This window comes from Ambystoma mexicanum, chromosome 11, assembly GCF_040938575.1.
Source record: "Ambystoma mexicanum isolate Mex_15411 chromosome 11, UKY_AmexF1_1, whole genome shotgun sequence".
NCBI classification, from domain to species: Eukaryota; Metazoa; Chordata; class Amphibia; order Caudata; family Ambystomatidae; genus Ambystoma; species Ambystoma mexicanum.
In genome coordinates, this window is record NC_090934.1 from 1,197,098,779 (window position 1) to 1,197,123,414 (window position 24,636).

Here is a 24,636-nt window from a genome sequence, read left to right on the forward strand (position 1 = left end):
CTCTGCGTAAAGAGGGACTGAGTGAGAAAAGATGGTATCAGATAGGAGAGAGGATACTTTATTAGGAAAAACAGGGTTAGAGTGAAGGGAAGTCCCTGTCTAAGAACAGATGGGTATGACATGAGAGAGAAGGCATTGCAAAATAATTAACACAAAGGGATATGATGGAAAGAAGGTACTGCAAGAGGAATAAAACACAAGGTAAAGGCAAGGGGGTAATAGGACAGCCAATGGGTACTCTAGGAAGCGAGGAAGGGCAGCACATAGAGGTCACTGTATGCAGAGAGCAAGGTATTGACAAAATGGAGAGGACAAACTGTATAAGGAGAGCGGGGTTAGGGTATATGAGAGGTCTACGAGTAAGAAACATGCAATAAGACACAATGGTGGTGACATGGGTATGGCACAAACGCGGAGGAATGGAAAAAGAGGGCTAGGGTAAAGACTGGCGAGAGGGTGTAGACTTGAAACAGAATGGCACTGTATGAGACATGACATAGGTGGAGGACACTGTATAAAAAAAGAGTTGCAAGGAAAGTAAACCGAAGGAAGTGAGGACGGAAGTGAAAGAAGGGTGAGAGTAGGGTAGCGTATGACATATGGTAAAAGAAAGTAGAATCAAGTCCTCTATTTTTGGAAGGGTAGGACACAAAATAAGGAGGGAGGCTGGAAGGGGAAAGATGACGCAGGACAGAAAAGGTGGATTAAATAAAGGCTTCTATGATAGGCCATGAGGAGGATGGCACTGCACAAGGAGGTGCAAAAAAAAACATGGACTGTGTTTAAGGTGTGTTTGGGAGGCGGCTTGTTTGAGGATGTGGGGGTGCTGTATGAAGAGGATATAGGATAGAAGTAAGGGCCACTGAATGACAAGTGGAGGGATGAAAAGTGTGAAAATGTGGGAGGTGGAGTATAGGTAGAGCAGCATCGCTGGGTGGGATATGGAATAGGCCATGAGCAAGCAGGAAAAGTATGAAAAGGTGGAAAAGCAGGGATGACTCACTTATAACATGTGAGACATATTAAAAGGTGTGATAAACAAGGCAGCACAGAGTTGAAGTATTACCTGGGGAGTCCGTCAGTGTCCTGCATTCTCTTCATTCTGTCGAGCATCTTCTCTGTGGGACCTCCTCCGCCATCTCCAAACCCAAACAGAGCAGCACTGTGGTTCACCCGTCCTTTGTCACGATTATTCTTCAGTGTCCTTAGCATCTAGGAAAGATATTTAGACAGGAGTTGCGGTTAGGTCAAGCAGAGGAGGAGGGGGAAGAAAGAAAGGAGGGGGGTTGACAGGGTGAATGATAAAGGAAGGCGAGAGCAGGAGTGAGACAAGAGGGAGAGATCAACTATCCTTGTACATCATTGAGTGGGTGGCGACAATCAAAGAGTCCCTACAGGGCTTGATCAAAACAGACAGGACAGCACTAAGAGTGATGGCCAGGAATTGGGAACAACAGAGCAGATGGCACTGTCAGGAAGGAAGCTAAACCAGACAATGTTAAAGTGGCAGCACGTCAACAGTTTATGGGGTCTCTAGTACAATAATAACAGCAATATCCATGAGTCCATAAACTTTACAAGCATGAATGAAAAAAGTATTAAAAAAAGCACAAAATAGCCATCTACAGTCGGCTGCATTTTTACGCACAGAAGAATGCCTATAAAAAGCAAACAGCTTTCACCAGAGAGATAAAACACACTCCATGGGTTAACAGGAATGTTCCCAGAATCACTAGTATTAGTTCCAATTGGTGACAAATAAATATCATCATCACATATTAAATGAAACTGTCATTTAATATGGAATCTTAACATGTCAACAAATGTATAAACAAAACGTTATCAAAAGAACCCACTGCAATAATTCATTACGGGGTTCAAATACAACTACGAAGCAAATAAAATGTATCATGCTGGAGGCTGCATTTACAAAGATGCCTGCTCAGGTTTGGTGACCAGGGGCCATTCATCAGCAGAAGATCATGTGGGAGCATCCCATAGATATGCTTGGGAGGTAGGGTCAGAGGAAACATGTCGGTGGGTGACCCTACCCACTACAAGCCCACTGTGGACATTGTACACACAGGAACACCCAAGAGCTCTCCCTTATTCCCAGCCTGTTATCAGGGTCACTAACAATCCTCTGAAGGTGACAAACAAGACAGACATGGACAGAGTAAATTGGGTCAGGCCTTGGCCATTGCAGACTGAAATCACGATTGCAGCACCTGGCCATGGAAAAGGAACAGGAGTCCGAATCGCGATCCGGACTGCCATTACAAGCTCGACTGGTTTCAGCAGGAAGCAAAACTGTAAACAAATAGCAATCTAAGGGAGTTGAACTGTACACACCCTGGAACTGGAGGACATACTCAATGGACATGTCCTGGTAACAAGATCAGGCAAGGGAAATCAAGCAGCCTCACCTGAAGCCTGTTAACCACTCAGGAGAATATAAAAAGGGCATACTCTTTCAGAGAGGAGAGCAAGTTGGGAGGAGAGCTGAGGAGCCGTGGCCTCCCCAGACCAGATGGGAGATGTCAGAAAGCTGAGACACAGAGTCTGGATAAAGAAATACTCTGAACCGGCATGGCTAAAGAACTGTATCTCGAGCAGGTTAAAAGGGTCCATGGAAGGGAGCTGGGAGGTATGCTGATTCCCCTTGCCGTTTGCTGTGTTGTATGATCATTCTCCTGGGCCAGGACAGGAGCCCAGGAGTGTCCGAGTGGTAGGTGGTGAGACCTTGACCTCCGACGGTAAAGACATGGATACTAAACGTGGAAAAAGCACAACCAGTGAGTTTGATCACAGCGGTGGCCTGGTGTGTGCTTGCAAAGTGAATGAAATACAGCGTAGCAGCCCGGACACGCAAGACGGGAGACGCGTCGGGCGAAACTGACAAACAGTGAAGAGAACAATGCTGTGAAACAGTCGCAGAGTGGTCGTGTGTCGAAAGACTGTATGGAGGAAAGAAGCTCCTGCAAACACAGGAGTTGTGTGAATGTCAGAAGTGTGAGCAAAACAGAGATCCTCAAAAAGGGGAGCTTTGAATGAAAAACGAAGTGGGAGCAAAGTCCCCCAAGCCTAAGTAAAAGAGACTAATCAAGGAAAAGAGTATATGAGAAGCATTGGGGTGGCCACCAGGCGGGAGAGTGATCCAAGTTGGCCGCAGAGACCCCACAAAGAGTGCAGAGACCCCACTACCATGAAAAGAAGGTATCCTTACAATTGAAGGCACCCGATTGCGCGATTTGTAATGTGTAGACTCTGCGGTCTGACAGTTGCGCCACAACTAGCGGGCCCCGTTGAAAGGAAAAAGGAACTTGATTGAAAATGGGGAAGGGACACCGAAAGCAAATGGACCAGTCTTGGAGAACTGAACATTTGTGTTCTATGAGAACTTTTGTTTTAAAGAAGCCACTGTGAAATTAGAAAAGGGGTCCAAGTCTGGGCGAGGGAAGCCTGAAAGTCCCATTAAGGAAAAGTGAACTAGAAGGCTTTTGGGTTCAAGAAAACGTAACCCGAAGAAGCCTAACGAACTTTTTTGCCCAGTGAACATCGAGAAATTCTCAGAACTTTATGCTCCCTAATGCCTTAAACTTGGTGAAGGGAGATACAGAAGAGTTACATTGTCTCATTAACTTTGCTTTGAACACTATTAAGTTGGCCAAACCCCATACACCCTGTTACCTATAAAAGTGCGGACAAGCATAGGTTTTGACACAGACAGTATATTTCTTTGTACTGACAGACTTAGACTTTCTTTTAGTTTTGCTTTTCGATAGAGCACATGCCCACCTTAGCGTTAGGGCAAATTAGGCGTTCTACCATACTGACCATTGAGAATAAAGGTTTTCAAACTGAGTTTCACTTGTCAGTGTCATCTCTTGATACCATGCCTGTCTCACAAGAACCAGAAAACAAACATTTTTGTGAGCATTCCTTCCACCTTAGCTCAGCAAATCAGCCAGTGGAAAGATGCTAGGAATGTGCAGCTGGGTCAAACAACAATTAATTAACTTTAGCCATTGGACGTTATGTCCAAGCTTCTCTCCGAACGAGGACCTGGATGTGGTCTTGAGGGTTTATAGTCATTCCATCGACAGCCAAAGCATCTAATGCCATACCATCTGAAAAAAACATCTAAAAAACAGCATCTAATGCATTTTTTTTTATTGGGGGTGTCCCCCCAACCCCTTTTTAACCTTAAAACCCCATTTTTATTAAACTAAACCCTTAAACATCTAAAAAAAAAATGCATTAGATGCTTTTCTTTTAGATGCTTTTTTTAGATGGTTTGGCTGCCAATGCTTTGGTTGTCAATGCAATGACCGGATACCACAGTGGTTACCCTGCTACCTGTTTGCAGGGCTGCGAATCAGTGGGTTCCCTGTTTCACATGGTGTGGTCATGCCCCAAGGAGGGCCTTTACTGGAAGGAGGTGCTGGCTAGAATAAAAGAGATCTTGGGATTGGCCCTCCCCATGGACCCACGGGTGGTGATTTTAGGGGACACAGGTGGTGGGGCATTCCCCCTTACTGGGCCATTGGTGACCTTAATTGACTATCTCCTTCTGGCAGCGAAGCTGGGAATTGCCCGCACCTGGAAGACGGCTGAGGGCCCAGTGGCTCAAATGTGGTGGGTCAAGGCCTGGGACATACTAGTGGCAGACAAAATCACTGCATTATACGAAGGGCTTTACCCAAAGTATGTTTCGGTGTGGGCCCGTTCATTGACTATGCCGAGAGATATCCTGCAATGGCTGTCAGGACCCCAGTGATGTGTCATTTTGTACCTCTGTGATCCCACCTTGCCCTTGGAGGCAGGGACTGGATTGCTGGAACTATCATCCCTTATTGACCTCTGTCAGCTGTGGTATTAATACAGTCTGTTGATAAATTGTCATGTTGGCAGGGGTTCCAGACTCAGGTGGAGGGGTGGGGGGGCAGCCAGTTCCGGACACAGCTAACTCATGCTTGTGCCACACTGTTAGTCAGCAAACATGTAGTTCAAGGGGCTGCTCCCCAAAAGTGTTCATACTGTACTGTACCCAATGTAAAGCTGCTTTCTGTACTCACAACATGTTAATTTAAATAAAAGTTGTCTGAAAAAAAAAAGAATGAATGAGTGGAAAAAAGCTCCACTCATTCAGGATTAAAAGAAAAATGTCCAGAAGGCCAGCAAAAAGTGCAGAGGGTCTCACTAGGTGAGGGGATGAAGCACAATAATGATACATCTCCCTACCACTGTGCATGCTGAGCTTGGAATAAAATATTTGGCAGATCAATGGTATCCGGCCCCGTTATTACATTGGCTTGGCATCTGGTCAAATCCCAAGGCAATGGTAACTCAAGACGGTATCCAGCCATTGCATTGACAACCAAAGCATCGACAGCCAAAACATCTAAAAAAAGCATCTAAAAAAAAAAAGCATCTAATGCATTTTTTTAGATGGTAAAGGTTTTAGTTTAATAAAAATGGGTTTTTAAGGTTAAAAAAAAGGAGGGTTGTAGGGGCCCCACCCTTCTCCAGGGTGCGATACCATCTGTAGCAAAACCTATAGGTGCATTCCCTGTCTGTGACACAACGGGAGGACATCAGCATCCAACCACATATTCTCAGCTATGCCTCATCCTCAATGGGGTTTCCCAAGTAGTCTTCCCATTTAACCATATATGGCAAGTGCGTAACAGGATATCCCGTATCCAGGAGGTTATATAACTTTGAGGCCCACCCCTCTGTAGTGCCCTCCCGCAATGTCAGTTCAAGGGCAGAGGGAGACCTAACAGCACCCTTCCTCGGATTTGGGTGGGAGGCCCAGTGCCTCAGCTGCGTGTATCTGAAATGCTCTGACTCTTGTAGGTCAAAAGTAAGCTTGCACTTTTCGAATGTCAGCAGCCTATTGTCTTTATAAAGCTGCTGTAAGCATTTCAGTCGTCCCTCCACCCATTTATTGAAGACTCCCCCCTCCTCCACTGCATCCCGGTAGGAAACCTGGGTTGTTCCACACGGGCAAAAAGGGCCCCAATCCCCTATAAATTCCCCATCTGCCAAGAGCCTTTCCTTTGTAATAGAGTGCTTTTGGTAGCAGAGAAAAGCCAAATTCCTGCCACAGATATCTCCCCTCTATGTAAGGTAACTGAGACAGATCGACTGCTGATTGAGCCTGTTCGATTAGTTTCAATTTTGGCGCTGAGGTGTGCGCTCCACAGGTGAAGGCGTGTGGGAGCTGCGCTGCAAGATTATGGTGAAACATCTGGGACCCCCAAGCCCTCCACCCTCGCTGGCTTTAGCAAGACCCTCTTGGATATCCTAGCCAACTTGTTCCCCCAAATGAAGCCGAGAATCTTCCCCTGAAGTGAACGAAGGGTTGAATCCGGGACTCTCACCGCCGAGCTTAGCTAGAGCAGACGTGGGATCAGGTTAATTTTGACTGCCGCGATGCCACCAAAGCAGGAAATCTCTTGGTGACCCCACCTCCACAAATCCCCGGCCAGTTCCAAGAACAGCGGGGGGAAGTTGACACGATATACATCAGATGGCTTGCTCGGTATACCAACACCCAGGTACGGATAGCGTCCCGGGTCCATTGTATAGGGGCCAGATCTTCTATAGCCACTTTCTCCTGGGACCCGAGAGACACATCCAGACCATGCAACTTGCCATAGTTCACTTGAAAGCCTGAGGCCCGGTCCAGCTCCTCCAGCGCTGCCACCAGAGAAGAGACGGAGTTGCTCAAGGTAAGCAGGACGTCGTCCGTATAGAGGTACACTTTATAGTCTGCACCACCCACCCTCACCCCCTCAATTTTTTCGTTAGTCCTAATGCAGTTCGCTAGTGGCTCCATGCATAAGGTGAAGATTAACAGGGATAGTGGGCAGCCCTGTCTCGTACCACTGGTGATGGTTAGACAGGACAATAATACCCCATTCATGCGGAGGCATGTGGATTGGTGCCGATAGATCGCCATAACCCAACAAATGAACCCCGGTCCAAACCCAAAGATTTCCAGGACTCTCCTCAAGTAACCAGAGTCCACTCTATCGAAAGCTTTGTGGGCATCCAGCGTGATGAGCCCCAGATCTAGGTTCAACCTCTTTCCCACCTCCAGCAAAACCAACACACGTCTCACGTTAAACTGTGCCCCCCGCCCTGTGATGAATCGCGTCTGATCCCCATCTATGAGCCCAGGTAGAACCTCCATCATACGACGGGCCAGTATTTGTTAATAGAGCTTTGAGTCCACATTGGTGAGTGCGATAGGGCGATATGAATTGCAGACGGATGGGTACTTTCCTGGTTTAAGGAGTAAGGCGGTCGTTGAGGCCCGCATAGACAGGGTAACCCTATAGGAGGTCCTGAAGGAATTGAATAACCTCACCAGCGGGGGCACTAAGACATTAGTAAAAAGGGGCCGTCAAACAGTCAGGACCTGGGGCCTTATTTCTCAAAGATTTTATAGCCCATTCTACCTCTCCCGATGATATAGTTGCCTCAATGGCCTCTTGATCCGCTAGGGAGAGGCGGGGCAGGTGGGCGTTCCTCAGATAGCGGGCTTGGGCCTCCTCCAGCGGGAGCTCCCCCTTAAATACTGCCAAGAAGTGTGCTTCAAGGATGTTCGTTTTGGCGGGCTCATGCCGCTGTAATACCCCATTTTTATTGCGTAAGGCCTGAACCGAGTTCCGGGATTGGAGTTTGCGCAGCTTGGCTACCAGCAGCCGGTTAGCCCGATTCCCCTTGGCGTAATAAAACTGCCTAGTTTTGAATATTGCCTAAGCCGTTCTGTCTGCCAGATGCACTTGCAGCTGTTTCCATGCCATCCTCAGAGCCTGCATTGCTTTGCGGAAGCCCGATTTCTTGTGCTCCAGCTCGACCTGTGCAATCTCCTTTTCTAGCCCCTCGCGGATTAACTTTCTGGCTCTGGTATATGCTGCTGTCCTGCTAATAATCAAAATATAGTCATAGGCACCACACTGCGAGAACGAACATGGCCCATTGTCCTATTCCTTGGGAAGGTACCCACTCGAGAGTCCGCAGCCACACTTTAGCTCACCGTATCTTTCACCAATGGGAAACAACCATTTGCAGATCAGTCTTTGTCCCGCCCACATGGGCAGTCCAGCACCGAAATGCTATGGCAATTCCCTTCTGAACAAGAGTACCAACAGCAACCTCATAAGCGTGTTTCAGCCTTGTTGGGCACCATCAGTCAGGTGGAGCTGTGCCTCTCTGGGGACAGTGAGCAAGGGGTCCACGTCTGGATGACCCTGGGAAATGTAGAGTGACTAGACCCAAGGCCCTTGAAATAATCAAAATGTAGTCGCAGGCGCCCCTCTGCGAGAATGAACACGGCCAAATTGACCTGTTCTTTAGGAAGGTACCCACTTGAGAGTCCGCAGCCACACTTTAGCTCTCTGTACCTTTCACAGATGGGAAATATCTATTTGCATATCAGTCTTTGTCCCGCCCATGTGGCCTTGTTGGGCATCATCAGTGAGGTGGAGTGTGTGAGCTCCATTCTCGCAGAGGAGTGCCTATGACTACATTTTGACTCATGTATGCCACAGGGACATAACTAACCACTCATGGATCCACTTAACCTTCAGGTCTTCCTGATCGGACCCCTCAAACGCCTCCCCCTACCCACCTTGCACCATTTTTGTGAGGAGGCTGGTACTGCTTCCCCATCTGGAACCCCCCCCCATCCCCCCGGATCACCCCCTCAATGCCCCTCCGAATTCAACAGACTCTCCACCTCCGACAGGGACCGCACCAGCCAACGCCTTCCCTGGTGGGTGAAGTGGAGGGCAGTGGGAAAGCTCCACCAATATGGTATTTCCTTTGCGCGCAGCCACTCAGATAATGGGCGCAGAGCTTTAGGTTTCATTAGGGCCGTTACTGCCAGGTCGTGGTTCCAAGAGAGAGACATGTTGGAAAGATGATGGTGAACACAGGTCTGGCTGCCGCAATTATGCGCTCCTTTAGATGGAAGAAATGAACCCGAGACAGAACATCTGCAGGTCTATCCTGATTCGAGGCATTGTGGGACCTAGTGCAGTGTGTTCTGTCGAGCTCTATGTCTACAGTGCAGTTCTTAGTTCCCTCGCCTGTGGCCCCTATAGAGTGGCTTCAATATGGTACTTTCACATGGGGGAGATGCTGGGCCTCACACGCCTGAAAACTTGGCCAGCTGTGCACCATGACCAAATGCAGCTATTTTTGGAGGTTCACAGTCTGCAAATGTGGTCTGGGGGCTTCCATAGTGTGGGGTGGCCTCCCGCTCCTCAACCTGCCCTTCACTTGCCGATCTCCACCACCTCACACACAGACGTAGCCACCCTCATGGATTGCCCAGGCTTTCCGAATGTTGACACCGACAGCCAACTGATCCACTACAACCATGGCAAGGGCAAGTCGGAGGAATTAGGCGGGGAGGGAGGGAAGGGCCCCACCCTCCTCACCCCACAGTCAAAGCAGTGCCCCTGGGGCCGTAGTGCTGCCTCCTCTGCAGTCCACTCACAGCATCCAAGGGGGTCCTCCCTCTGCTGCTCTCTGCTCTGCAGACACTCCATGTCAGGGTGCAGGGCTCCTCCTCCTCCTCCTCCTCACCAGTCTAGGACACCAGAATGGTGCCCCGCTGCTCTGAGAGGTCTGCAGGCCCGGGCGTCGCAGAACCCAGCCCCACCAAGGCTCCATCCGTTGCGGGACGCAAGGTTCTTCCTCCCCTTAAGGCAGGCTGTACCTGACAGGTGCCACATTGCACAGGCCATCGCTATCTGGCACACAGTACGCTCCAACAGCAGCCCAGACAAGGATCAGCTCAGATCATATCCATGGATACAGGCACCCCCGGAGCTCCAGATTGCAATGGAGTCTGTCTGCTCCATAGCTCTTAAGCGGCATCTGTGTTTTACTATTGCAGCACACAGCTCCTTATGGGCAGTGTTGCTGGGGACCTTTAGGGTCCTCCTTTAAGAGTAGTTTTCCTATATCCTTAAGTTAAATACAATTCTTATGGATAGAGAGATATTTAGTATCTCTCCCAAAACTCTATAGTTTGAGAGATTGGCACACATCACCTTCAGTGGAGTGCTAAAGGGATACATGGTATCCCCCTCATCTCTGCTCCTGTGACTTTAAAGTCACATAGACAATAACCTAGCTATGGCTGGTGGCAGTAGACGTGTTCTACCAACTATTCGGTAGTGCACAATAGGGGCACCCAAGTACCAACTTGGGGCCTCCCTTCTTTTTTTGCCATGACTAGTATGGCTGTTCTTTGTTAGCCCTTCTTCTACCATTCTGGACGGGGGAGGTCTGTGTGTGTGTGTGTGTTTTGCCTTTGGTGGGAACCAGTAGGTATCCCTGAATAGGCTCCAGAGTGTCTGGGCAGGCAGGAAGTGGGGGAGGAGTCCTCCACACCCCTGTCCTTTGTCTGCCAGAGTGCCTGAATAGGACCAATTCCCCCAGGGGGTCTGGCTGACCTGATTGGAAAGCCAAACACCCCTTTCTGCTGAGAGAGATTGCAGAGGAGTGTGTGCTGGAACTGTATAAAAGGTGAGGCTTTGGAGTGTTAAGCAAGTCAACCACAGGAAACAGAAGTACCCGAAGAAGAAGACAACCAGAGACGCCTGTAGACCGTTTGAAAAACCGTGAAGCGACCACTGCTGTCCTGAACCAGTTTTCTATGTGACAGAGGTGCTCTGAAGAAGCCTCTCCTTCCCTTTGGCTGGTGGCGAAAACCAGTCCCAAGACGAACTTTGAAACAAGCCATCTCCCGAGGTCCTAGGAGTTTCCAGAGCTGCAGTACAGCAATACCAGGAGACCTGCTGCCCATTTTGAGTGTATCGTTGTGGAAAAGCCGAATCCGTCCAAATCTGTGCTGAGCCCGTAAGGACACTCCAGAGACCCGATCCAACTCACACAGACCCCCCTCACCAGAGTGCAGGACTGCAGAAATGTAGAAGATTGACCAGGCGATCCGTGTCCTGTGTTGGTGCTGCTGAAAGGCGCCAAAACCGCAGAAAGAACCAAGAAGTTGCTGAAAGTCGTGCCACAGCCCCCTCTTGAGACTGCTGTTGGAAGACACTGTCCATTGTCCTGCCTTTCATCACCAGACCAAGGAAACTAGAGGTCGGGTCCAATGCTGCCACATCGCGGAGGAGCCAACACAAACACTTTCTTCAAACTCAAGGTACTGTGTGGAAAAAGGTATTGCTTACCTGATTTCAAGAAGTCGCTCCAGAGCGTTGGAGTGCACGTAGCGGCGTCCAGGGCAACCCCCTCTTACCTCTGACCCAAGCCACTGCTTGTGTCCCCTTTTCGAGTCCGTTTATAGGTCTCCTTTGTTAGTTGCTAACTTGCTGCTTCAATAACCTTTGACACTGGAACACATCTACAGGATCTCTTCATTATTTGCTGTTCGTCAAGACTTCAAGCCCTATCCGAAACTGCCTTTAGCTAGGGATGCGTTTTTGGACTTAAAAGACTTGCCAGGCGAAGAAACCATCTCTAGAACCTTGAACTCCGCTCATGTTTCACTAACCACTTATTTTCCTCCCTTTAAGTGACTTTTCTATATGTGTTTGCAGAGTAAATGCATTACAGTATAACCTGTTGAAAACCGCATGAGTGCGAAATTACCGATAATACGATAACCTTGTCTTTTCCCTTTATAACTTTTCTACAAATGTAACTGTGAACCAACAGAAAAGTGAAAGTGACCTTTGAAGTGTATTATCTAGTATTCCTAAGTGTTCTACCATTACGTCTGAAGTATGTAAAGAGATTCTGGTGTAAATATAATAAATATATATATATATATATATATATATATATATCTTTTACATAAATATACGTTGTTGTGCCCGTCTCACATCCTCCTCTTAAGATAAGCCTGGCTGCTCTGCCACACTACCAAGGTCCTGAGCTAGTACAGACTGATACTAAGAGTTGGGATCTACAAACCAATGTGATGGCTTACTAAAGTCTTACTGCCAGCAGGACTTTAGGAAAACTCCCCTAACAGCAAACCTGGGTGCTAAGCAAGGTGCATCACCCTTCCATGTTGACGAAAAACGAATTCCCAAGTAATCGAACTCATACACCCTCGGGATTACAGACCCATTACTAAGTATCTTATGCATTTGGATTTTCTTCTTTCACCCCGATGCACATGCCATGACAGCTGACTTTGTTGTATTAACTTTCAGATCCAAATTTGTCATGAAATCTGTGTACACGTTTATCAATCTCTGCAAAGCATTGGGGTTTGCGAGTGATGAGAACCATGCCGTCCACGTAAGCTAACAGAGCAAAGGCCTTATTGCCCACTTGCAGATCATCTCTGTTTGAATCTACAAGAGCTTCATATAGACCATTTACATAAAGGGTAAAAACAACTATGGCCAGGAGGCAACCCTGTCGAACACCTGTGTTACCATCAACAGAAATCTAGTACACTGGCCTTGCTCTCCTCCCCAAAGTGAACACATGCCTGCATGCCTCCATGAATCAATTGCAGAACCCTCAAAATTCCAATGGGACAACCCATGGACCCAAGCACTGTCCAGAGCTTATCTCTGTTCACCTTATCAAAAGCGGTGCTTAGGTCCCTAAATGCCAAATACATTGGTCCACCATTTCCAAACACAGACTCTGCCACCACCAGATATAAATTCAAGGCTTGATCACAAGTCCCCACACCGGGTCCAAAGCGATATTGAATATCAAAGAGCACCAAGTTAGATAAAATCCATTCCTCAATGCGCCCCAATACTATACGGCCAAAGATTTATAATGATGCGTCCAGGAGGGATATTGGTCTGCAAGACAGCAGACTTTTGCAGTCACCTTTCTTAAAGATCGGATAAATAATAGCACTTTTCCAAGAGGGCGGAAAGTTCTTAGTTTTCAAAAAAGCATTAAAACAAATTGTCAACAGGGGAGCCCATAAATCCACTGCTACCTTATAGAAATCCGGACGAGCTGCGGCACGATTGCATGCTTGCTGAACAATCGCATCCTCAACTTCCTTCACTGAGACAGACTGATGCAGCACATTCCAAAGAGATAATAGGGGCTACAGGACCCCTGTATAAGAATGAAAAATGGTCCACCCAGGCCTTCGCCTCCACATACATTTCATCTAGGTTTTGCACTCTTCTATAAGGAGGTCCCAGTGCAAGAAATTCCCAAAAACCTTTTGAGTCACTGAAAGAGACAGCTATAAGTAAATCCTCGCACACCTGTTTTTCCAAAGACTCTATCCTATTCTCTACAGCTGCTTTCTATGCAGCTTGCTCTGGCACTGATAATATCCCCCCTCAGGCTCTCTGATGCCCTCAAAACCTCAAGCAGTTTTCCCTTTCAGTGTTTTACATTCATCATTAAACCAGCTCTTCTCCCCACACTTTTACATGTAAAATTGCGCTGGAATTTATTAGATAGTGACCCCATAAATTCTCTAAATGTTTCAACCACAAATTCTGGGGGCATGGCGTCATCCAAAATTTAGAGAATTAAGTACAGGTTAGAAGACACCAATTCCTGATGAAGTCACAGATTCACGCTTGGCCCATTTAATTATTTTCCTATAATGTGGATTCACCTCACCTAATTCTAAATGAGGAAGAGTAACCAAAGTCTGCTGGGCACGCACAAACTAATTGTAAAATGGTCACGGCACAGTTCTTTTATAACCTTAAATTATTCTATCTGGTGCCAATGTTGGGCACGCATACAGAAATAATCAATGGTTGATGGCGCCTGGGTATTTCTGAATGTGGGTGCCCCCCATGGACATCTGGTGGAACACGCCCCTTCAGGGAGCGCAAACCACATTCTAAAAGCCACAATCTAACTTGTAGTCCCTTGGCACAAACACGTGGGTCCAGCATCTGATGGTGCGTAACCCCATATGCAGCATCCTCAGATTCATCATAAAGGACCCCAGGAGGCCCATTTCCCAACTTGATATTAAACTCACCCCCCATCACTAACACTGAGTGCCGATCGAGCTTTTCAAGTATGTTCCCTTCTCTAGATCTTTCAATGCCCCTAGTCTATTAAATTCAGAAATATGGGGGCTTATATAAAAATTCATGATCAGCAAATTGCCACTTTGGATCGGGGACCATTGTAAGTGGTTGCTTTGATATTATAATTCAAACACACCTTTCTCAGTATAGTTACGGCCCCCTAGCAACGCCCTCTTTTATTCTTGCATTCAGGGACTGAAAAGACACAAACACATCCAACGATAACTCCTCAATGACCCATGTTTCCTGTAATAAGATGACATCATATTGCTTCACAAACATCAGTATATCGTGATCCCTGAATTTAGATCTAGCCCCCTCTATATTCCAACTAAGGATAGACCGGATCTACGCTGTAATACAGAATGCCAAAAGCTTAAATTACAAAACTGCAAAGCCCCCTTGTTTGGCTTTTGTAACTCAAGCTTTTGGGATTTTGGTTGTTTGTCCCCGCTATACATTTAATGTGTGCGGGGGACACCCCCGCAACCCTCCAGCCCATAATACCAAACTAGGGTAGCGGGGGACACCCTCGCTCCCCTTGTTCAATATTATGGGCTTTTTTCTTTTAACCATGCCGGATGCACACAAAACACGCATTCAGCATTTTTGAAAAAAGAGTTGGGTTAATACCGGATAGACACAGTATGTGCAGCAATTAGAGTGCTTGTTTTTTGTTGCAGGTGGTGCCCCCCAATGTTAGGCGCCAGTGAAGTTTGGGTTGAGTCATCAAGTGGGGAGGTCTCCAGTCAGTCCAGTTCCACAATACTAGAGAGGACTTCAAAAGGATTGGAAGTTATAACCACACCTCTCTCCGGTGGCTCGTTCCTGTGCCTTAGAGTTCAGAGAGTTCATTTTACTAACAGTAGAGTTTAGTGCAGTAACCAGGTAATTTAATAGTGCCAGAGAGGCCATTGTAACAAGCATACAATCCCGCTTCACAGCTTTGGCCATGCAGCTAAGCCATGGCACTCTCCTGGCCATTAAAATAGACCTGGAATTGATTTTAGGGCATACCAACTGGGTATTAATCCAATGTCTTGACTTCTTAATTAAGGAAACAGTAGATTCTTTTTGCTCACCCACAAGTACTGGAATGTCAACAATAGCACCAACTAGAGGGGCTGTGGCTGGTGAAAGGTCAATAACTGCCTGCTTACCCAACAACCATGTCTTTATGCTATTCAAGGTTGGCTCTAGCCTAGTTGACAACTGAACCATGCTAAGTGGGCATAAATCCGCTGTGACAGAGGGGTTTTGCATTAGATTTGATAGATTCCTTCCAACATTCCCCCTAGTTGTCTGCTGCTTCCCAATGATTGCAGTCTGAACGTTAGTGGTGTTAGCAAGCCCCGGAATAGCCTGTTTTAACTCTACTAAGCCCTTAAATATCCTCCATGATCACAAAGGAGGTCATAAATGAGGTTTTCAGTAAGTGTATGCCATCTATTAGGGCACAAAGCTTCCTATCCAAAATGTCTTCTAGAAGCTTGATGTCACTACACACAGAGGAAGAGTTTACATATACAGATGTGAGGTTAGGCACACATCTATTTTGTCTCATATGCTTGTCTGAGCGCCAAATGTAGCCCCCCCCCCGAAAAATGAAGAGAGGCTTTCCTAGTCTGTAACCCTTATGTGTGTTCCTGGACTTATCTATTGAACTATGCACTTTCTGTAACTAGCGCCTAGGTGCCTCAGGATTTAGTGCGCTGAAATACATGCATAAATAAATAGACGTATTGAGGGTACAACAAAATCTTCCTCCTCTAGGTTCCACTTCTCCTGCGCAATCAGCCCCCAACGACAACCTATAGGGGTGAGTGCACTCACTACTAAGGGTGTAACATGCACCTTCTCTACAATTCCTTCTGTGTCCTCCAGGGATGATAATTCCTGGAGAACAGTATTTGTAAATAAGAGCACAATGGTGGTACCAGACAAAACACTAGCCATTTCTGCCCCAAAATGTAAGGCTGCCTCGATTGCCCTCTCTGTAACCAAAATGCGTTCCTCAATTTTACCTGCTATCAGTTTCAAATGAACATCAAGTGTAGGCTGTGGCCCTTTATCATTATTTATTTTTCCACTGAGTATTCAGTGTGTTCTTAATCTTTTTAACATTCCTGTTGAATGACTGATCATCTTTCACTTTGCGTTTCACCATTATTTCAGAAATAAAAATAAAATGATACAACTTGTAGCACCCCCAGAAAATACCCAATCAGTAAAGGCAAATGAATATTAAAAATGTATAAACAAATCTTAAAACTACTTCAATTTTCTAAGTTTTCAAAGTTCAGGCGTTCAAATGCCCAAAACCAGACATGTTCAAAACAGCAGTAACTAAGCCTTTGAGAGCCAGATTCTCAAAATGAAGTCAGGTGGAGTGCATGAGGCACGGCCTACCGACTCAAGGGGCTGCCTTAGTCAGACTCCCCACCCTCAGCCACTCCACCAAATAATAAATAGAGCAGCCTGCCCTGCCGTCCTTATGAGAACTGTACTTCTGTCACTTATACTGTAGTAGTGGAACATATGAAATAGATGATTGCTTCGCTAAATCATGCGGAAAAAAGTTTCTGCCAAAACAGTGGTAGACTGCCAAGGGCTGCAGTGCGCCGCAAACTGTCGCACACTAGAGTAGCATCAATGATTTTTGAAAAATGTTATTACAGTGGCTTGCAAAACCAACAGCAGATAATAGAACTCACAGGTGTTTCTCCAAAATCACATGCTAGACCACCCTCCAGCACATGACAGCCTCAGGACAGCCGTCCTGGCCCCTTTATTGTTCAACCTCTGTGTCTGCAATTTGGCAAATTAATTAAATTAAGCCACAAAGGAAACACCTAGAGTTAGGGGGAGAAATATTACTGGCTTGTATTATGCCGATGATGCAGTTTTGTTGGCTCAAACCTTGCTACCATTACAGAGGGTTGTCCATGCCTACGTTAAATACATGGAAAGCAGAGATCCGTCAGTAAACAAAGAAATCTCAAGATATGTGCGTCGGCAGGGAGACCAAACAACAACCCCCCATTTTTGCTTCTGGACAAACTCGGCTGGGTTAAAAATTGTACTTATTCAGGGGTGACCTTCAATAATATGGCAAATTGGATTGACCACATCTCTAAGGCAACGCAAAAATGTAACCAGGCATGTGGTGCGCTACACAGATTTGACCTCGAGATAGGTGGATTGACCATTAAGCCTACACTTGATATTTACATGGGTTAAGCCTGTTGCGTCATGTATTTATGGCCCAGAGGTGTGGGGCTTGTCCTTCATCCAATCGATTCAGGCCAAAGAAAATAGCTTCTTGCAGATTATTTTGGGGGCTGTTAAGAACACCTCAACTTATTTGCTTCACCAAGAATTAAGCATGGATCACATAGTTGATCTTATTACCCCTGTTCTGGATGAGAATATGGTCCCAAACCGAGACTCATTTAACACATGAGATCCTACAAGAACTTATATCTTTGGATAACTGTAGGAATATTAATTAGTTGAATAAACCGGGAAACATATTTGGGAGTCTTGACTTGTTTGATGTGTATGCTGCTCCAGCAAGCAGTTCTAGAGCCGATGTTACAATGGTGCAGAAAAAATATATGGACTATCAAAGGGATCTGAGTGGCCGCATTGAGATCTTCAAGTACAACGATTCTGGTTGCAGTGTGCTAAGGAACAAGTTACTTACCTGTAACTGTTGTTCTCCAGCATGGGTCTGACATGGATTCACATGCTCATGAATATTCCCCGTCGTCAGGCTGGGAATCCTCGGTAAAGAAAAAATCAGTATCAGTTTCGTTTCTGATCTGTCTTTCCTAGTAGTAACCAATCACTGATCTCTGCGTCATACTGACCACAGCCAATGACTGCCCTCTACCTAAGCCCTGCCTCTGGCAGCCATCTTCAGATTTGGTAGCACGTGAAGTGGCAGTATGACCAAGTGAAGAGCCGCAGAGGGGTAGGCGGGAGGGTTCGCATGTGAATCCATGCCAGACCCATGCTGGAGAACAACACAGGTAAGTAACTTGTTCCTTCTCCAGCATGGGGTCTGGCATGGATTCACATGCTCATGAATATAAGATTAAATAGCAGTACACACATGCACAACCACGGGAGGTGGTAAAAGGCTCAACATTAAGCAATACAAAAAACTCAACATTAAGCATCTCTTACCTCCTCACCAGGCTCACCTTAAGCAAACAGGTTGCGCAGCACTGCTTGGCCGACCCTGGACTCCTCCCTGGAATCCCGATCGACGCAGTAGAATCTCGTGAAGGTGTGCGTCGACCTCCACGTAGCAGCCCTGCAGATGTCCAGCAGGGGCACACCAGATAAGAACGCCGTAGTAGCAGCGATCGCTCTGGTCGAATGGGCTCTCGGACGGCCTGGAAGCGGTCGGTTAGCCAACCGGTGACAGTGCATGATGCAGCCGGAGAGCCATCTGGAAATAGAAGACTTCGAGAGAGCCTTCCCTTGATTCACAGGTCCAAAGTTCACAAACAGCTGTGATGTCCTCCGGAAACTCTTCGTGGGAACGACCGGAACAGTCCTTTCATAAACTCTTTTACCAGTCGATGGGACCACAGGGACGTCCGTCCTATGGTTCTGGTATATCTGGAGATCGCCGCCAGATGAATCTTAATGGAGGCATGGGCTAGCCCAGCCTTTGCCAGCGATAGAAGATACGGCAGCACTTGAGGGGCCGTAATCCGTAGGGGGTTGATCTTCTGTGCACGGCACCAGATAGAGAACCTCTTCCACTTATGACAGTAGCATTTGAGAGTCGAGGACGCCCTGGCCTTTGCAAGAACCTCTCTGCAATCGGCCGGTATATCGTAGCCTCCAAACTCTAGCGCTGCAGGAGCCAAGCCTGCAGGTTCAGCGACGCCGGGTCGTGGTGGAAGATGGCGCCTCCTTCTCTGGAGAGAAGGTCCGCGTCCGCCGACAGCTTGATGGGAGGGGACGTTGACAAGTCCAGAAGGTCCGGGAACCAGATCTGCCTCGGCCACGCCGGTGCGACGAGGATCATCCTGCACCGGGACCTCTTGAGCTGGTTGAGGAGTCGAAGCAGCAACGGCAACGGAGGGAACTTATACAGGTATAGACCGTCCCAGGGGAACGAGAACGCATCGCCCATGCTTCTCGGCTGGGGAAACCTGCTGGCGAACCTCTTGCACTTCGAGTTCGTCGCTGTTGCGAACAGGTCGATTTGGGGTTTGTCCTATCGTCGAAAGAGTTGATCCACCTGATCCTGGCGCAGTTCCCACTTGTGACACGCGCGCAGCTCCCTGCTGAGCGAGTCGGCGATGGTGTTGCTTTCTCCTGCCAGGTGGAAGGGAACCAAGAACATCCCCTGGGCGACCGCCCAGTGCCACAGATCCAGTGCCTCCTTGGATAGGGCTGGGGATCTGGTGCCTCCCTGCTTCCGTATGTAAAACATTGTCGTGGTGTTGTCCGTGAAGATCCGGACCACCTTGCCCTTGAGCGAGGGGAGAAGCGATTTGAGAGCCCAGAACACGGCTCAGAGTTCCAGGACGTTGATGTGCAGGGGCCTCTCCTCCGGGAGCCATAGGCCTCTTGCGTGGAGATCTCCGGTGTGGGCGCCCCAACCTTCCAGGGAGGCGTCCGTCGTCACCGTCTCCTGGTACGCCGGCGTCTGAAAGTCCTTGCCCGCCGTGAGGTGCGCTCTAACGCCCCACCACTGAATCGCCCGTCGGAACACCTCGTTGAGGGGGACCCTGTCTTCGAAGGTGCCCGTCGTCTGTATCCAACAGGCGTCGAGAAATTCTTGAAGAGGGCGCATCCGTAGTCTGCAGAGGCGCACCAGGTAGATGCAAGAGGACATCATCCCCAAGAGGGACTTGATGGACCTCACCCTGGCCACGTCCGTGGCTAGCAGGCGCTGCACTTTGCCTAGAATGGTCTTCGTCCGTTCTTCCGACGGGGCCGCCAGGCGCCTCACTGTATCGAGCTTCGCTCCCAGAAACAGGGCCACCTGCGACGGCACCAGGTGGGACTTCGGGTAGTTTATGGCGAATCCCAGGTTTGTGAGTAGCTGGACGGTCCTCGCAGTGTGTTCGATGGCGAGTTCCCTCGTCCTTGAGCGGATGAGCCAGTCGTCCAGGTAGGGGTAGACGTGAATCCCCTGTAGGCGCAGCCGCGCCGCCATTGGTGCTAGGCACTTGGTAAAGACCCTGGGGGCCGACTTCAATCCGAACGGCAGTGCTCTGAATTGGTAGTGGCGTCCCTGGACGACGAACCTGAGGAACTTTCGGTGACTTTTGAGGATGGGAACGTGGAAGTAAGCATCCTCCAGGTCCAACGACGATAGAAAGTCGCCCTCCTCCAGCTGTCCCAGTACGTGCTGGAGGGTGACCATCCTGAACTTTTGTGATCTGATGTATTTGTTCAAGCGACGAAGGTCCAGGATGGGGCACCAGCCGCCAGTCTTCTTACTGACGAGGAAGTACCTTGAGTACACCCCGGAGCCTCTTCGGGACAAGCTCGATGGCGCCTTTCCTGAGCATCGCCCGTACTTCCAACAGCAGTTGCGGGACGTGATTTTCCTTCCTGGCCACAGGAGGAACGTGAGGGCACTTCCTCAGGAATTCGATAGAGTGTCCTCTTGCCAGGGTATCCAGCACCCAACGGTCGGTAGAGATGGACTTCCACATGCCGACGAAATTCGTCAGCCGGCATCCCACCGGGGTGCTTCGGTGGGGGCCCGAGACCACGGCCGGTTCAGTCCTGCTTGGAGGTGGAGGCCTTGCTGCCCTGGCCACCTTGCCGACGGCGGCTAGCCGCTCCCTGCTTGCCGCGACCCCTATAGGCCTCCTGAGACGAGGAACGTGCCGCCTGGCGGTAGGACGACGAGCCACCGCTGGATCCCCTGGAGGCACCCTGTCTGCCTCCGGAGCTCCGAAAGGGCCGTCGTTGCTGAAGGGCTCCTAGGGCGCGGGCCGTCTCCGTGTCCGTTTTTATGGCTTGGAAGGACTTGTCCACTGACTTCCCGAACAGGTTGCTGCCGTCGAACGGCATGTCCAATACCCTGGTCTGGACCCCCTGGTTGGCTACCCCGGAGCCAACCCCGTCGTAGGCAAACACCGTTGCCCAGCTGGCGGAACCCGGTATCGGCAATATCGGTTGCCACCGTTATGGCGTGGTCCGACGCCACCTCGCCCTCTTGCAGTATTTCCAGGGCCTCTGACCTCTTGTCGTCCGGCAGGAAGTCCAATATGGGGGCCAGCTTAAACCAGAGCTCCCTGTCGTAACGGGCCACGATCGCCAGGGCATTGGCCGCTTTGATCGTCGTCGACGAAATGACCCGCCGCCCCATGGCGTCCAACTTCTTTCCCTCGCCGTCCGGCGGGGAATTCGACATCAAGGCTCCTGACCCCGCCGCTTTCTTCTTCGCCGCCGCAGAGACGACCGAGTCTGGCGTTGGCTGGGCTCTCAGGCACAGGGGAGCGGTTTCGGGAACCCGGTACTTCTTCTCGTACCGGTCCCGTTTGGCTGGTGCCGTGGAGGGGTTTTTGAGGACCGACAGGCCCGCCTCCCAGATGTCATCGATTAGGGGCACCGCGATGACCGTCATCCTCTTGGCCTCCCGGCGCTGATAGAGGAAACCTTCCTTTCTCTGCTCCTCCGGGCAGAGCTGGAACAATTCGGACGCCCTGGCGATCATGGCGTGGAATGAGCCAATCTCGTCGGGCGGCGAGGCCCGCGTGACGGGAGACGGGAGACCCGTTCCATCGTCGTTGCCGTCGCCCTCAGAACCCGTCGTCGAGCCCAACGCACCGTCATCTCCCGACTCGTGGGAGGATGAGGAGGGAACTGTAGGCCTTACGGGGGGTGAGCGGAGGAGAGGGTTGGGTCCTCCGTCGCTTGTTCTGAGGACTTCCCGACGGGCCAGGTTGCGGGTCCTCCGGCCTGGGCCGTGGGAATCTCGTCCTTATCTCAGAACATAAGGACTGGATGGCAGACAAAATGGCTGCCGAGCCATCCTGAGGCCTAGGATCCGATAAACACATTCTGCAGCCCGCATCCAGGGCAGCTGCGAAACAGCTTGGGTCCGGGCGACAAACTCGCATCCTGGGCCATCTCGAAGTAGGCCGCAAATCTTCTGGAATCCTCCAAGAAGTTGATTCGACGAAATCTTCACCCTTGAGGGGCGTAGGAAAATCCCGCCACGGATAGCCGTTAACGGGAGTAGAAACAGTGGAGCTTGAGGCTCGATTAACCGAAAAAATGTGAAAATTCACCTGAAAAAGCGCGAAACACACAGTAAAAGCTCGAGAGCTAAGCACGAGGACTCCCAACACTTGAACGTGCAGTACAAATCTGAAGATGGCTGCCAGAGGCGGGGCTTAGGTAGAGGGCAGTCATTGGCTGTGGTCAGTATGATGCAGAGATCAGTGATTGGTTACTACTAGGAAAGACAGATCAGAAACGAAACTGATACTGATTTTTTCTTTACCGAGGATTCCCAGCCTGACAGGGAATATTCATGAGCATGTGAATCCATGCCAGACCCCATGCTGGAGAAATGCTGATTATATGCATTGGTTCCACCGTAGGCGTATAAGGAACGTCTTGCTTCACCTGAGGACTAGTCGTTTTCTGTCATTGATTAAGGGTCACAGTAAAAACTACAAAGACCCAGATTCAACTATTTGCTTCTCCCACGATGTGATTTTATCTTATGAGATGGTCAATTTTTTGTTTTTCTGTCCATTTATTTTTATGAACCTAGGCAAACATTTTTAATACCAGTCTTAAATCGAATTGTAGGTCGACAAACGAGGCAACGCTCTCTTTGCCAGGTAGAGAGGTAGCAGCAGCTGCGTATATGTTCTTAGAAGCTACAATACAGCTGTTTGCGGACAATTTGCCGAAATGATTGCGTTTGCAATGATACATATTACATGTATTTTTATTGCACTTTGTCTTTTTCTTCTTTTTTAAACAGGCTATACAGCAAGTTAGGGGAAGCAAGACACAGTTGGGAACTATATACCTATTCTCTGAAAATTAGTTAGTGAAGGCAACAGCATTACTTTTGGGAAAAAGGGATAAACAATTCACAGGTGAGTAAAATAACCTTATATATACTTTTCAGAATGGCACCACATACATTTAAGGTAAGTAAGAGCTTTTGTAACTGCTTACACTCAGAGTTACAGTTACCAACCAACTTCTTTCACAGGTAAGTCACTCTTGTTATGCAATTCAAGACAGAATCCTTTTGTTATCCAGTCCTTCCCTAGTCTAATGCAGGAGTTGTCTCAGAGGCAGAAGAGGGACCCTAGTGGTCTAGGTGCCAGCTGTAGGCAGGGTGAGATAGAGTTCTGTTGCTGGCAAAGTCAGAGCTCCTGTTGAAAACTGTTCAAACAAGTAAGTAGCTCACTTTAAAGTGAGTGAGGGTCCAAGGACTTCTGAGAAGACACCCTAGAAGGATTCCAGCAGTGGGCCTGGGTGAACTGTTAGGGAGAATTCTCAAAAATGTGCCAAATCTCTCCGTCGTAGAGAACCCCAGCAACTTTGGACTTGATTTTTTTAACCTGGAGAGAGTGTGACCCTTCCACCCCCCCCCCCATGCCCATGTATTTTAATGTGAATTTTACCTCTGTATTCTTTTGGTTATGGAGTCTGACAAACTCCATAGGCATCATCTTTTACATTGTGTCACACAGCACCTTCAGTGCAGTGGCACAGGGAAGTCTTTTAGATTTCCCAAGGTTTAAAAACCTTCTCTGGGATGAACTACTGTTTCCCAGAGCAGTAAAGTGAAATTGACTTTACTTATCATTGTACTTGCTAGACCCAGCACACCCTATCTTACAATAGAGTGCTGGAGGGGTTACTTAGTATCCCATGTGTCTAAAGGCTCATGTAACATTTTTATGTTACCCTTTCCTCACATAATGGCTGGTGGCAGTGGTTTTGTTCCAAACTACCATGGTTTGCATTTACTGCAGCTGTTCACAGCTCTGGTAACGCTAACCGCGGGAGCCATCTTTTTCAAAATGGCGCAGAGCCATCTTTGACATAATGGTCCCTGGTCGTCTTTTTTCACCATGTCTTTGTGGAAAGGTCCTTCTAGAGATTTTCTCTGCGTGCCAAACCAGGTTTGGTCTCATTGTTCATTTTGCCTTTGGCAGGCTTCAGGAGTGAAACCCGCCTCTGGCTCCAGAGTGTCTGGGGTAGGTAGGAAGTGAGGGAGGTGCCCAAAACTCCCTGTGCTTAGTCTCCTAGGAGAACCAAATGCACTCTGTCGTGATCGGCTGGCTGACTGTCCGGGAAGGACAGCCACCCTGCTGGGTGAGTGACAGCTAGGCTGGAATGAATGGGAGAGAACTGAATAAAAGCTGAGCCTTTTGGCTTGGAAGGCAGAGTCGACCACTGGACGAAGAAACCGAAGAAGAGCTTGAAGAGGACGCCTGCTGCAACTTCTGGACCATTGGTTTGCCCGGTGAAGCCCTGCAGCAGTGCCGAAACGTCAAGTTTGCATCGATAGAGAAGCCCTTGCAAGGACAACTTCTCCCTTTGAGTTGGTGGGACCAATCAACTCCAAAGTAAG

The 24,636-nt window shown here is 48.5% G+C and overlaps 1 protein-coding gene across 2 annotated transcripts in view; it reads right to left on the reverse strand.

The window, feature by feature from the left end:
- Positions 1–24,636, reverse strand: part of MAN2C1 (mannosidase alpha class 2C member 1) — a 932,858-nt gene that overhangs the window by 429,934 nt on the left and 478,288 nt on the right. For both annotated transcript variants that reach the window (XM_069624549.1, XM_069624550.1), the window contains exon 12: positions 1,067–1,212. In XM_069624549.1, the coding sequence (XP_069480650.1) occupies positions 1,067–1,212 (146 nt within the window). The remainder of the gene's footprint in view (positions 1–1,066; positions 1,213–24,636) is intronic.